Here is a 15,656-nt window from a genome sequence, read left to right as displayed (position 1 = left end):
ACATCACTGTAAATTTGAGATTAGCAAAACTCGTATTTCTTATATTTAGCATAAAGCTTATGCTTCCAAGAACGTTGCAACACCATCAAAAGATGCATATCATATACCTCATTTAAGTCGAAAGAAATCAAAATATTATTAATAAAGACAGCTACGAAATCATTGAATATTAAAAGCTATTTTAGGAATGTCCTTCCTTCGAGCCTTCAACTGGTAATAACCAAATCGAAGACCGATCTTAGAGAAGATGGTTCTTTCTTAAAATTAATCAACATAACATCTATCCTTGACAAAGGATACTCGTTCATCACCGTTAATTGGTTTAATCTCCCAGCAGTCAATACTCACTCATATGGTGTCATCCTTCTTCCTCATAAATAAAACCTACTCAAACTAGAAATTTCAAACCTAATATTTCCTATAACGGAATATTTACCCTTTTCAATCCTACAGTTACCATCCACTTTAGAACTTTGGATACTGGTTTTACTCCTAGTATCAATTCAATTCAAAATTAATTTCCCATTTCATCAATAATCTTGGTAGCTCTTCCGAAAAGGCATCCAGAAGCCCTTGAGCCACAAAATTGTGTCTCAGTTTCACTGATGTTTCCTTTGCAATATTTGCCACACTAACTGAAAGGTTGGTACATCCATCCCACAATAAATCTTCAGCCTTAAACACCATGATCAATGGATTCTGGGACCTTTGATCCTTGCCCAAGAACACAAAGGTCCTCACCTTCTAATTCCGAAGCTACCATCTTTCCTTCCTAATCGACATTTGTACTATATTTTACCAGTCAATCCAATCCTCAACATTAAGGGTTAGCTCAATCACCTGAGCATAAAACTAGAAAACTCCTAGTTATTTAGTCATAATATCTACATTCTGACCAATATATACCCGTTCCACCTTAAAGCCTTCCTAGCGGCCTTAGTAGTCGCTTCATTTTAACAAAACTTTACCAATCGGTTCAGCCTAGTGTCATTTTCCATCACTATGCTGCCCGGGATTAACCATACAGGTTCTACTACCTTATTACTCAAGTGATCTCTTACTTCATAGCATGCATTTACTCTCGGTCCTATGGTAGTGGAAGATTCATACCCACACCACCTACCCTGAGCTTAGTAGGGTCGCAATTATTCTTACTAGATCGCTTCAAGTACACCTTCTAGTACACTCGCGACCATTCCTTGCTCAAATTTAGAATCTTTATAACTAAAACTAATGCTAATAAGCATTACCGCACACGCATAAATATACTCAGCAACTTTATATCATATCAAACTTATCATGCTTCTCTAACAATTTACACATTTCAAATAAGCAGACAATTCAAATAATCAATAAATAATTCACTAATCAGCGAATAATTAGCACTTACTAAACCATGAGTCGAACGAGTATTCGCAGCCAATGTACATATCAAACCAGTCTTCAGGATCTTTAAACCTTGGTCGCTCTGATACCATGTTGTAACGCCCTGACCCTCAGGGACGCCACGTGTGTGCTTTTATAAACTTATTATCACTAATCTATAAATTTTAGAAAAGTGTGGTTTAATTTAAATCTTTAATTAAATTCAAAATAAAAACTTCCATTTTAAATACTATTGCAATATAGGGATTCCCTGTTTATTAAAAAAAAATCTTTTTACAATAGATTACATTTCCAAACATAGAAAGGAATTCGATCCTGCTTCCCAGAAGCCAAGACCCCACGGCTGATATGTACATTGCTGGGAGACCTCTGACTCATGGTCGAACACAGCTTCTAACTTCCTTACCTGCACCACGAAGCACCCATGAGTCACAATGACTCAGGAAGAAAAGCTATTATAGAAAGTGTCAGCAAATTTCATTACAATGTAATATATATATACCAATAGGTCAAACATATTCAAGGTGCATAATTAACTTAGTGTCTATGAGAGCACACTTATTACGAAATCAAGTATATTCATAGTTGTTTATAATCAACAATCTCTGTGTTTCATACAACCTCCTAAACATTTATCATTATAAATACTCACCTTCACTGCTTCATAAAACACTCTAATTCACACATTACCATAACTCCATAATCTCAGTGCTTCATAAAGCACTCTAATTCACGCATTACCATAATTTCATAATCTCAGTGCTTCATAAAGCACTCTAATCTTACATCTGTATAAGCACGAATTCTTACATTTCGTGAGTCACTAAGATTCTGCAAGAAAAGATACTAATTTCTTAAGCAATATAAAAATCCATTCATGCACATTATAACAAAGATATATCCAGTTACAAATCATCACATAATAACATGCTTAAGTCATTTCACCACTTCGTAATCACACAATACTGGTACTTTATAAAGTACCCTTACCACTCGTTAACCACGAGCTACTTATGTCACTATCGTTGCCCGATACAGCAAACGATAAGTCAGAAACCTATCCGCGGTTTCAAGAGTAATTACTCATAACGGTAATGACCGTGTCTTTTACTCGATCATAATCAAGTCACAACGATAATAATCGACATATCATTAACCTCGATTATAATCAAGTCTCAACGATGATAATCGTTTCCTATTATTTCCCTCGATCATAATCGAGTCACAACTAATACATAACGTTAACCTCGATTAAGATTAAATCACAACAACATATACCAAGATTTCAATCTTAATTGATATTGTAACAATCATAATATTAACCTTATACAGTATTTAATACTTTTCTTACCTTAGTTCAGAACTCAAGCGTACGGGCTGACTTGAGTGGAAAGTAAGCTAGGCAATCCCGGTCCTATGTCACAACAACCAAAACTCAATAAAAACCTTAATCAAATTTCTGATCATCGACTCCAATTCTCACAATCAAACACAACCTACTTTTCCCCGGATCAAACTAGCTTAACCATCTCTAAAACACCGTGAATTTCACTCCGAAAGACACCCCGAATCAGATCGGACTTGAGGAGAAAAACTCGAAATTCCCCCCTACTATGAAAAACGGTCGGCCGTTTTTCTGGGTGTTAGAAAAATGGTCTACCTTTTTTTCCTGGCAGCCATGAAATTTTCTTGTTTTTCACCCCAAAAACCAATCAAACCTCCACCAAACCTGCTCAAACCTTCCAAAACAGTATAATATGACAAACATAACATAACCAAGCAACTAATTCATCACAATTTATCAACTAGCTCAAAATCATATGCTCAAGTGAAGGAAACTCAATTCCCTTAGCTTCCTCATTTACAAATCAAACCCAACAGCCATGAGTTCAATTAAAACATTCACAAATAGACCTAATTCAACTAAGATATCTTACTCAAACCTCACCTAAGCCTACAGCCCTGAAAACTTACAAGAATTTACAAAACCTAGCTTTAGAAACCTAAGTTTTTCACCAAAAGCATAAGGAGGAACATACCTTAAAGCTTAAAGAATCCTTCGACTAGGTTGAATTTTTCCATAGCTTGAGAATTGGTGAAGAATTTCCCTCCCTTGCAGCTACTGGTCATTGGTTCGAAGGGGATAAGAGGAAAAGGAATGGTGTGATGCCATTTCTTAATTTCTAGGTGTTTCATTTAAAAAAAAATGAATAAAAACCTAAGCATGAAACATAAATTTATATTTATTTATTTTTCTTTCTAAGCCCAAAAGTCACACTAAAGACAAGAATAAAAATTCTAAGAAAAGACTAAATTGCCCCTCAAAACCTTGAAGCCTAAAAAGCCACCCTAGGGGTATTTTGGTCATTACAAATAATCCGCCAAACTGACAACTTAAAATTTCTAAACTAATTCATTGTAATTTCAATTCAATTCAAATCATCTTTTATTATCGTGACTTTTCTGACCTCCCTGTCAAGTTCCACAGTTCCAGGCCCAAGAATATTTTATTCAAATTATGGTATCTACAATACCCACATATTCCAATACAATCTCCGTAATTAATAAATTACGCTTTATTATTCATTAATTCATAGTTCCCTAATCAACTCATAATTAGTTTAAGTAGGATTATAATCCTACTCTAATACCCACATAATCACATATTTAATAAAATATGTCCAATTAAAATATCAATATATTTTTCGGGATATTACAAACACATTATAGCGATTCCTCGTGCTCCGCTGATCACCTTTAATGGCATCGATGCACCCGTTGTCACATGGGAATTTCATGCACAAATGTCGAATGGAAGTCACGGCACCAAAGTCCACTAAAGTCAACCGACCTAGTATGACATTATAGGCTGTGGGACAGTCAACTACCATGAAGGTCAAATGTTTAGACGCACTTGCTTTGTTATCTCCCTTGAGGGTGATTGGCAATTGGATTTTACCCATGGGCGTTAGATCATCACCATTTAAACCTTGCAATTGGATAGGACATGAAGTTAAATCTGCTTCAGTAAGTTTGATCGCTTGGAATACGAACTTGAATAAAATGTTAACAGAACTTTCGTTGTCAACCAAGACTCTGGAAACTCGCTTGTTGGCGATCTATGCATCAATTACTAAAGGGTCATTGTGAGGGGAACGCACATTCTTAGCATCTTCCTCTGTGAAAGTGATCAAGAGATTCATCATCCTTGGACGTTGTGCGAGAGATTGTACTAGTGCACACACTTCTCCCTCCTCCACCTCTAGATATCTTTTTTGTGCGTTACGGGTACTTCCAAATAGGTGGGGTCCACCTAAAATTGTTGCTACATGCCCGTCTACAGGTGGCGAAGCAATTCTAGGAGGATATGGAGTTTCTGGTCCTGGAGCAAGAATAGCCACCCCAGCCGGGGCTGGCGGAGCAGGGAGAGCAAGTAACGATGTTCTAGGAGCTTGAGGGCGCCCAAGTCCCTGCTGGGGATTTATGGCACCCTACTGTCTGGGAAGCATCATGTGCCCTTGGACTACCCCCTGTTCAAGATAAATAATTAGAATGCGGACCCACTGCCCTAGATGCCCCACTCAGACCAACATTTCAATCTCATCTTTCAAATATTCACATTCATTTGCGGTGTGGCCCTTTTCTCCATGATACTCGCATTGTTTGTTCTGATCTCGCTTGTTCCTCCCGCCATTTGACATGCCCAGGGGCTTCCAATAATAAATTATGATACATGTCGCCTTATAAACATTCTACCGAGTATCTATCAGACTTGTGTACTCAGTGTACTTTGGATCATACTCCTTTCTTGGTTTCTTTATTGAATCATTATGATTATGATTCTTACCTCCCCTCTTAACCCGCACTGCCCCGCACTAGAATCCAAGACCTCAACTTTAGATTGTCCAGGAGCCACACTGTACCTAATCTTTGTCGCCCGTACCTAGAGAAATTAGTCTGCGTAGGGACGACACCGGACACAGTAGGTTCATAGACAGTAAAAGAGAACTGCAGTCCTAGAAAGGACAAAGATGGGGCACGAGTTTGGGATGCAAAACTTGGTGCAGCTGTAGTTAGAGTTTGTGCAGGAGGGACTCCGAAGTCTTGAATGTAGGCCTCCTAAAGGTTAATTATGCCATGTGCCTTAGCCATGAATTTACTTAGCATCTTGGCTCTCTTTCTCTGCATCTGCCCCCATAACAAGGAACCTACAACTAGTCCCGATTGGAGGGCCATTAGCTTAAGATCATCACTGGCCTTGATTTTGGTGGCTGCCTCCATCATTCTTTGAATGAAAGCCTTCAGACTTTCGTTAGGTTGTTGCTTGACATTGGTTACGGAACCGACTTCCATGTCCTTCTCATGCACAGCGATAAAATACTCATAGAATGTCGACTGTAAATCCTTCCAGCTATCAATCGATCTTGGAGCCAACCATTTCCACCAGTCTTTCGTGGACTTGGTTAGAGTCAAGGAAAATCATAAACACTTAGCATCATCGCTAAGGCGAGTGACTTGCATCATCTTGTTGTATTTGGCTAGATGTGCTCATGGATCGATTCTCCCCTCATATAATTCGATGTGGGGCATCTTAATGTTTTTTGGGAGTGGAGTCTCCGTGATTCTCCTGACACAGGGCTCTGGGTCCTCATCCTCAAAATCTGACAATGCTCCACTTTGCTTTTTTACCAACTTAGTCAGGGCTACAATTTCTTCTTCCAACCTCTTGGTATCACTTTCCGAGAGATCACGTCCCCTCATCTTGTCACTTAGATTATTCCTTAGGTCAACCCCACGTGGCCTAGCCTTCTCGCTCTTGTACCTCTTGTATTTAGCGTCCAACCGTTGCGGCAGATCAGCTGTGGACCAACTGTCTCCAGAATGACTGGCATGGATCCTCCCATCTTGGTTGACAGAATCGTTGGGAGGATCTACTCGTCTTCTAGGCCTAGGGACTTTCGCAGTTGGTCCTTTCGGTGCAACCCTGTTTCAAGGGTCAGAAGGGCGTCCAGGCTCGAAAGCGTCGGTGGCCTTCTACATCCTCGAGGGTTGTCCGACCGGAGGCGCATCTTTTTGATGAGGTTTAGGAGAAGCTTTTTGTGGAGGTTCACCCACTTTTCCCTTACCCTTGTCCATGCGAGGGTTGGAAGTCCCAGCTTCAATTTTCTTACGGGCTCGCCGCTCAGTCACTGCTTCCACAGATGGTTCTCCATCCGTCCCTACCAAGCCATCAAACTTGCTCTGAAGTTGCTCCATCGTTTCTTTCATCTAGGCAATAAGCCTTTGTTGCTCTTCTAGGGTTGCCTATGTGGCTTCCAACTCTGCGGTTACACGCACTAGACTAGGGTCATGCTCATAATAACAACCATCTTTATAATAGAAATCATCATTGTCCTCTTCATAATCATCTGTATTTTGGCCATCACCGTGACCCTCTGCAACATTCTCGGTGTTCCTTCCTTGATTCTCAATAGCAGTTGTGCCTTCTCTATCGTTTTCCACCCGCGCGTTAGCTGCATGAAAGGTGACTTCCTCCTCGATCGTTTCTAATGGAGTTCCTTTACCAGTAGTCTTTCATGTTTTTACCATGATTGAAGGACGACGAACGCTACTAGACTTCCTTTAGCTCTCAATGAAAGCACCAAAATGTTTACCGAGGTTCTTAGAAACCAAATATATTTAGAGCTTAAAGAAATAAGAAATAATGAACAATAAACAAACAGATTTTTACGTGGTTTAGGCGTTAATTATCCTTAGTCCACGAGTCCATTGTATTGGCCTCTTTGGGCGAATGTTTTTTGAGATTACAAGGGGATAACAATAAAGACTACTTTGGTTCGCTCGAGAGAGCTTTCTTGGGATTTTTGAAGAGTGTCTGTAAGTAAAATTGTTCTCTCATTTCTTGAAGAAAAATAGGACTATTTATAGGCACGCATGGGGTAAAGGGCATACCCTTTACCCACCTAGGGTTTTGTACCCCACACGCTATTAAGGTCAGTACTACTAAAGGGCGATATGACCATTGGCTAGTAAGAACCTTCTTCATCATGTGGTATACAACTGCTTGTGAGGACTTTTGTACAATCCAGGACACGCGTCGCGCAAAGGTCTCTCCTTTGCGAAATACTCTCTAACCGGGTCGTTAGGCAAAAAGCATATTTGAGGGTGCGTATGCACACTACCATGATCTGGCACGGGGTACAAAATCTGATCATGTGTCAGAAAAAGGTGTAACTGTCTATGGAGTGATTTTTGCAAGACGCTGACGTGGCCACCGTCTCCAAGACCTTTATCGCGCTCAAGGTCCTTTATAAAGGGAAGTTACTCCTAGAGGTCATCGTCTCTCATTGCCTCCCAAGTCTGGGAGATGTTGCTTTTCTTGGTTATCTTGAATAACTCTTGTCGAGGTTACATTCTCCTCTCCGATCGTGCCACATGTCTACTTAATGAAAATGTGGATAATATATATTTAATACATTATAAATTTAAAATAATTTAAAAACTTTAACAAATAATATTTATATTGGACAGAAACTCATACGAATAAAATATTATAAAATTATCATGAATAATAAAAAGAATAATAATTTTTCAGTATTTTATTTTAATGGAATAAACTCTTATTTTTACAAATATGTAAATGATGAAACTAAGAAAAGAAATTGTAATTACACCAATTAATAGAAAATCTAGACATCCACATATATTTATTTATAACAAAATCAAGCACTTTTATAATTTTTTGAATACAAATAAAAACTGCCCGTGCATGATACAACAATTATTAGCTTAGCTCACGATCCAGTTAAAATATCATTATATATCAGGCAAAATCAAGGAATAATTACTGGTTTCAAGCTGGAAAACGGTAGAGGATTATTAGGCAAATTACTAGACTATTTAAGAGGAAATAAAGATTCAGTAAATCTTGTGAAGGTTTAAAATTATTAGGCATTAAAAGGCAAATTGATTTGATATACACGTACAGCAAAATCGAATTGAGATAATCATACTACAAGATAATTAGAATCTTACAAAATTTCCCCTAAAGATCCTTTTTAACTTAACTACTACGATTTCCTTGCTCCCTAAATTTACCCAAGTGTCCGTTTTTTCTATCACTACTTCTTCAGAGTGTACATTCCATCTCTTAGTTCTAACTTTTCTTCAGAAACTAGTCCAGATAAGAAACCTTGCAATTGTTGGAGAGTCTTGTCATAAGAAGGATCAGCTACACAGAACATCTGCAGCATTTTTTCCAGTAAACCGTTTAGATATAGTTATTTCATGCACAACCATTTTGTAGCCATATAAATTTTCCAAACCCAAGTAAAAAATTGATTGGACACGTTCTTCCTCACCTTTAGAGTATTATGAATTCGATCTAATGCCATGCTCCCAAAATTTGTGAGCATACCCATGATAAATTTCTGCAACAAAGGCATTGTTACATGGTATTTTGATAATACACTAAAAGCAGGGTAATTTAATACTCAGATCAATATTGCCAAAGACATATAATGTAGATACATACCTCGTACACAGTCATTTCTTTTCGTAGTTGATCTTCAACGGAAGCCACAGATCTGTCCCCTTCCTCATCCCCTGCGAGATCTTCACAATTTCCACTAGTACCAGGAGTCTTACTCGTGTCACTTACACCTTCCATAAGGGTAAATTTATGGTCATTTATGTCTCCCCCAAGTGTTTCTGCAATAACTCCCTATAAAGGATATCAATGCGTTAGTTTGTCACTAAATTAACAACGTTTATTGGAGGTAATGAAATGAAATGAAAACAATTTTTATTCAATTCCTTTGTTGGTTTCATTTGAAAGTATTGGAATAGCATTCCTATTCTAGCTGTGTTTTAATTCTTTCTAACCAAACACTACCTAATGGAGTGTTTGTTATGTGAGTTTTAGTTGGAGGGAGTAGAGTTGAAGGAAATATAAAACCCAACTGTTGGAGGAGATTAATATTACCACCATTTTAATTTAAAAAGTGGAACCTATTTGGAAACACAAACCTGCTAAGAGTTCCATGAAGTATCCAATTTGAACCTAACTAAACATTTCTAACTGGTGCTTGAACAGGAAAGCTTGAGTTACAAGAGACGGGAAACTATAGAGCTTAAAAAGTCAAATTGTAATGCCACAACCGAAAAAAAAAAAAGATCAAATCATAATCAAGGATAAGAGAAAGAGTATGCATGAGAAAATAAAGCTACGAGAATAAGTAGTCCTGTAAAATTTTATGTTCCTCATAAATTGACAATCAGTACATCACTATACACCTCAAGATCAGGGATTTTCAAGTTAAATTCAATGTCTAATCACATACACGTGCACAAGCCAGGAAAGTTATGAAACCTGATGAGGGATGTGTTTAACAAAGATACCTTGCTTATCCAAAAATTTATCCTGCGGTTAAGTACATCTATGGGAACCCCAATTGCAGCTGCAAGACTTTTAGATGTCCAACTGAAAGTAGAACATACAACTATGAGTACATTTAGATGTATGTAAAGCATTACAAAATCAATCCCCCGATTTTACTTACCAAGCTTGATCTTGAAACTTCATAATTATTGCTGCGTGGACAGGAGTCACTGTAAACTGCATCTGCCTATCTTCAAATTGCAATTCCAACTGAAACATCATCACAAGATAAATTTTTCAGTATATGAAAGATCACTACCATTCAAAGTACATTCTAAACATAGTAAAGCACCTAACCTTGACTGCACCAAGGTTCTTCTTCCACATTAGCTTTCGAGGGGTCTTGATTTCATTGAATCTCTTTGCATAATCTGAGAGCAGCCGATCAACAGCCTGAGGTATAATAAGGGATTCTTCCTGAAAATAATCTAAGGTTAATCATTTACAGCTGTAACTGAGAAAGAAGGCAGTGTAAAAGGTGATAGAGCAGTTAACTGAGACGTCTAGAGATAAAGTCAAAAGATTAATTATATTGAATCATACTTTCTATGTTAATGCATTCCATCTTAATTGACTCAAACCTCTGTAACCTAGATACTTTGTGCAGAAATGCAGAATGACTAGAACTACTCAGCAAGCAGCCATTACTTTTTCCCGAAAAAGATACCACTTTGTATTCTCTCTTTGTACTTATATAATAAATAATACAACGAAGGACGATAAAAAATAACCTCAAGGAACTCAACAAACAGCATATGCATAATTTGTGATCAACAAAAAAAAAATTAAAAGCTCTAGGAAGTTATATCCCAGCTGTCAAATAAATACATGCCTAAGAAATCATATAACAAAGTGACTTTACATAGTGATACTGTAAATCCCAAAGTAGATTTGCACGTAAAGGAGAAAGTTTAGATGCTTCATAACTGTGGGCTAGGTCTAGTATCAGTTCATGTGCATATTAAAATTGGTTATTAAGATTTGTGATGTGACATGTGGCGAAAATTTTTTACCTGGATCTGAGGCCAGAAATTAGAAGATAAGATTGTAGCATCAAGAATATCCATGGCTAAACCATTATCCTCTGGCTCAGGCTCTACAAACACATCTAGCAGAAAATAATGGTGAAAGAATTGTCTCAAATCATCCTCAGGGATTTCGCTTTTCATAAAAAATAATAAAATATCTACCTGTTCGAGACAACTTGTTTATAGTTGCTTTAATATTGGAATTTGTTCTCTTGGAATCAATCAGATCATTTAGCATAATTTCACATTTCTGCATGCTGCTTTCTCCAAAATGTATCTGGAAAAAACTACAAGTGAGAATGATCTTTTTTTCCATAATGATAGAGTCATCCCACAGAACTTACAATCTTGGGGAGAAACAAAATTTATTATTAAAGGGGAAAATATACAGCAATGGTCCTAACAAAGCACAAGCTAAACCAACACACACATATATAATATAACTTAAACATTAAAAGCCTTGAAATTATACAACAGAACACTTGCCTTGAGCAGCTCAAGAGTACGTAACTCCGTGTCTATGTCATAACCAGATTTGTTTAGAAGCTTTTCAGCGAGCATAACACGATATTCATTTACTAGTTGATCTTTCGAACCAACTATACCAACAATCATCCCAAGTATGTCAACCTTCCTTCTATTCCTGCTACCCTTCAAAGGGTCAGCTTCTACGGGGTCAGGCTCCCAGCTGTAATGACAGAAATTAAAGACACATAAGAAATGTAGAAGAAAAAACAGAAAATGGAACATTTTCACCATTACATAGGCACCACTACTTTAGTTTGGCCATTATAACTGGCATATAACATTATTAAATTTTATTCTATTCTGATGCGTTCTTGTCCAGACCGTGTGGCATTAATCCATGCTTGTTTGTCATCAGTGTGAAAATCGTCATCATGACCAGTGTTCTCCTGGCTTTCTTCATCTCTATTTAATTCTTCAAGAAGGCTATCACCGGTATTTCCAGAAATGTTTGAATTGCCGCCAGTGCCATCAGTAAGCATTGTCACAATGCATTTTATGGTGTCTTTCCTTCCTCTTAAATAGTCCCTGATTGGTTCACCAACTGCTTCAAGGAAAACACCTGCTGGATCTATTGTTCGGAGTGCCTTAATAGTTGAAACATATTGATGTAATATGTCATTTGTTGAGGCCCCTGCTGTAAGCAAGCGATATCGTAGTGCAGAGATGAATGACTCCACCAGCTTAGAATGCTGTCCAGTGTACTCGAGACACTGTTTTAAATCTTCAATGGCAGGTAAACTGCATAAAAACACAAAAACAAAGTAAATAAATACCCAAAATTATATGATCTGATTACCCACATGTTCTAATCATACAATAAAGTAGCATAACGTTTATCAGGGAATAATATTGTATTTCATTTTATAATATACTATCCTGGACTGCTGAAAGATGTACTTTAACAGATTTTTTAACAATTAAGATTTTTATATATGTCAGAAAGATGACAATGAAATCCTTATCACCTTGCACAGTAAGCAAGAAAGTAAAACATCCCCGTCATCCATTTGATAATTAAAGAATTAAAAAAGCTGTAAAATTTACCTATCCGGGTAGTCAACAATAATTTCAAATAATTTGGCTATTCTTAGATTTTGAAGTGTTTCATAAGCAAAATATTCTAGTCGCAATTGCCATCTTACAAGCCCTTCAGAAGGTGTATCAATTCCAGGATAGAATGACGAAGGGTGTGAAGCCAAAGGCGATTTAAGTCCAGAAGAAACACTGTCATAACTAATGGAGTCACCAAGATAAGCAAGAAGGGCATGCAAAAACTGAAGAGGCACAGCCTGCACAATGCATATTCAATGCATGAATAAAGACATCAGGGGAGAGCAAAAAAGGAAATAGAAAAAGGATGTTGCAAATATCTTAGCGTATGCTCATACATAGATCCTAGCATGAAGGAGAAGTTACAAGATCAAGGTCATAGCAGACGATAAGAAATAATATCACCATGAAGTGTAATTTCATGTTTTGCAGAAAAGATAACAGCATTTTGGTCACTATCTCAAATTAATTTGGTCTAAAATAGGAAGAATATGATATATACTAACGTATCCAATAATATTCCAAGGAAAGAACACATAACTACTAATGATGAAAGAGCCTTCATGATTGGTCAAAAAATAAATAAAGAGCCTTCATAATTGGTCAAAAAAAAAAAATAAAGAGCCTTCATAATTGGTCAATGGTATTTCAAACAAAATGCCCACGAACTTACCTTAGTGCACTAGACATTTCATTCATTTTAAATTATATTTGTTTTCTTTGTCAAATTAAATGCTTTCTGCGTTAAGAAAAACTATTGAAAAGTAAACCTCCAGTATTACACACTACATAGATAAATAGAAACAGTTTAATTAACAATAACTTCAGCATTGCCAATTGTTCTTAATCTGTAAACTGGAAAAGTGGAGAGAGCTCAAGAAAGCAACCTGTATCCACCCTTTAATGGATTCCAAAACAGAACTCCTGTAATCATCACCAGCAAGATCATGTACTTTGGCCTGCATGTGGACAGCATATTAGAAATGACCCAGACTCCCAGAGATTAGTTTATTTATAATGAGAACATGGAATAGGTCGAATTTAGCACACTTGTACAGAAGAAGATGCTGGATATATCAAAGGGAGTGGGAAAGTAAAATAAGATAAGAAAGATGCTTAGTGCAATAGAGGTCCAAATTTTAACCTTGAGAAGAAAAAATATAGCAGAAGCATAGGCATCTTCCGTCATAGATGTAAACCCAAGATTTCTTAGATCGCAAACAACCTTCCCAATGTTTTTCACCAACTTATTATTTTCTGAGAACCTGCCATGGCCAGAGGAATCATCAATTTCCATTTGACCAGCCCCACAGGATACTTTGCTCCTTTCATGTGAACCAATTCCATCCCCATCTTGAAATTCACTATCATCTCCAGCCATGATAGTACTTAGCTCCTCCAATCGTTCCTTAAAATACCAGTCAAGCATATCTAAGAAGATTGGCATGAGAAGAAAAAGAAAAGATGGGTGTAATCAAAAGGACAGAAATTGAAAGGTGGAAACAATAAACGTTCACATAAACACCAAATTAAAGTACACGTCTCATCTGATGGAAAACCTTCGTCACCCAAATTCAAAATGCGAACTTAAATGATCAAATCAGCACCAAATGTGTCATTGAGTACATATATTCATATTTTATATACCTGGAAAATGACGAGGAAGGGTAGCCATCAGAACCGAAGACACAAGCATTTGATACTTAGAAAGGAGGTAAACTCTCTCTGCATCTGAATTGTGGCTTCCTCCAGAAACATGATCCTCGAAAGACTGTAAAGCATGAACCAGCATTAACAAACACTTCTCTTGATATTGCTTCTCCGTTGTTATCTCTTCTAGAGCTTTGCAAAGTACTTCTTGAATTTCATCCTCCCCATTCTGGCTTTAAAATATTGCACGAAACACCTATTAGTAAATGGATAAATAAACCCATGAGAGATTTTTGAAACTCATTACTGATATATTCTAACGTACATGAGAGTTTTTCATTTCCAGTTCAGAAGCATTGGCGCAAGAATCGAAATGCCCCCAAAATTTGAAGACACCATTTTTCTGAAAGGTTTCCTGTTAAACAAGACTAAATCGAATTAACCCTAGTTTTCAAACAGGTAGAAACCAAACAAGAGTAAAAGAAAAATCATCGCTTTCCCGGAAAACATAAAGGAACTTTGATGGTCCAAGAGTGAAATTGGTCACCTCAAGAACTCGGAGAAAGTGGTCCCGAACCAAAGAGTCGAGGCCGTGCTTGCAGAGGCCGTGGACGTGAACGATGAACTCGGAACCGATAGAAAGATCCCCGGCGCCGTGGAGAAGCACGTTGGTGGCAGAGCAGAAGCCGTTGTAGCTATCGATGATCTCTTGAATCTGGTGGTGAGAGAGAGTACCCAAAATCCCCAAATTGAAAGGTGGGGAGGTGGAGTCCTCCATTGTTACAGTGAAAAGGTCTTTCTCTGTGTGTCTCTAATTTTTGGAATTGCATTTGCCGCCACTCTCACGTCGAAGGGGTTGGGTTAGTGTGTGACAACTCTACTCAACATTACAATAGTGCGCTTGAAAGCAAGAATGACTTACGACATTTCAATTGTCGTCGTTAATGGACTTTCTTAATTAAGTATAGGCCTCAGCGACTTGGGTCCTTCACCCCTAGTTTACGAGTTTGGATAATTCAAGGCAAAATACAAAGGGAATTTTACAAAAATACTGTTTTTGGACTAAAACTTTACAATTATACTGGGACACGGTAAAAACAACATTTTTACTGCCCCAGCCCAATTTCATTACTTTTGTACTGCTCAAGCCCAACAACATTTCATTTATACTGTGAACAGTAAAACACACGGGAAACAACCTGCTTCGTGTGTGGGGAGTCGCCGGAGACGGAAATCACCAAGAAAAAACCATTAAATCCGGCGAAGAGTTTTTTGTAAAGGAATCAGAATTGAAGAACAAGACGTACAGAAAACTGTCCCCCCAAAATAACAGAGGTAAACACAACAAAACCCAAAAAATAATTTAATTCTTAAGAAACCAAAAAAAAATAAAAAAAAAAAAACAAGATTTAGATCTGAAGTTTTAAAAAAAAAAAAAACGAAAACACAAATGTGATATTCTTTAATTTATGATGCAAAAAGATAAATGAGGGTTGTTCTATTGTTAATTTGACGTTTGTAACACAAAATGATTTCGAAAAAAAATTTGATAAATTAGTACAATTATTCAAACA

General features: G+C 37.2%; 1 protein-coding gene across 3 annotated transcripts; it reads right to left on the bottom strand.

Moving 5' to 3' along the window:
• Positions 1-8,312: 8,312 nt before the first annotated feature.
• Positions 8,313-15,069, bottom strand: LOC115699166 (anaphase-promoting complex subunit 2). 3 transcript variants are annotated; one of them, XM_030626431.2, is made up of 16 exons: positions 14,630-15,069; positions 14,408-14,497; positions 14,080-14,311; positions 13,577-13,863; positions 13,320-13,391; positions 12,427-12,671; positions 11,704-12,120; positions 11,341-11,542; positions 11,017-11,131; positions 10,840-10,934; positions 10,124-10,243; positions 9,948-10,036; positions 9,787-9,868; positions 8,921-9,109; positions 8,748-8,816; positions 8,313-8,630 (listed from the first exon to the last, which is right to left on the bottom strand). In XM_030626431.2, exons 1-16 carry the CDS (start codon positions 14,858-14,860, stop codon positions 8,508-8,510), a joined length of 2,658 nt encoding a protein of 885 aa, XP_030482291.2. In that variant the 5' UTR covers positions 14,861-15,069; the 3' UTR covers positions 8,313-8,507. The 3 variants fall into 3 exon arrangements, with proteins under 3 accessions (XP_030482291.2, XP_030482292.2, XP_030482293.2); XM_030626432.2 differs by having other exon boundaries at positions 10,840-10,922; XM_030626433.2 differs by having other exon boundaries at positions 14,080-14,315; positions 14,630-14,667.
• Between the last annotated feature and the right edge of the window lie 587 nt (positions 15,070-15,656).

The sequence above is a fragment of the Cannabis sativa genome, unplaced genomic scaffold (assembly GCF_029168945.1).
Source record: "Cannabis sativa cultivar Pink pepper isolate KNU-18-1 unplaced genomic scaffold, ASM2916894v1 Contig4, whole genome shotgun sequence".
NCBI classification, from domain to species: domain Eukaryota; kingdom Viridiplantae; phylum Streptophyta; class Magnoliopsida; order Rosales; family Cannabaceae; genus Cannabis; species Cannabis sativa.
The sequence above is the reverse complement of the archived record's forward strand: the minus strand, read 5'-3'. Positions and strand labels throughout refer to the sequence as shown.

Excerpts from the sequence above, each read along its gene's own strand:
- LOC115699166 (XM_030626431.2), bottom strand. The coding sequence starts at position 14,860 with ATGGAGGACTCCACCTCCCCACCTTTCAATTTGGGGATTTTGGGTACT. Across the intron at positions 10,244-10,839 it reads ATTTCTGGCCTCAGATCCAG|GAAGAATCCCTTATTATACC; the intron begins GTAAAAAATTTT and ends GATTATTTTCAG. Across the intron at positions 9,869-9,947 it reads AAGTTTCAAGATCAAGCTTG|TTGGACATCTAAAAGTCTTG; the intron begins GTAAGTAAAATC and ends TTCTACTTTCAG.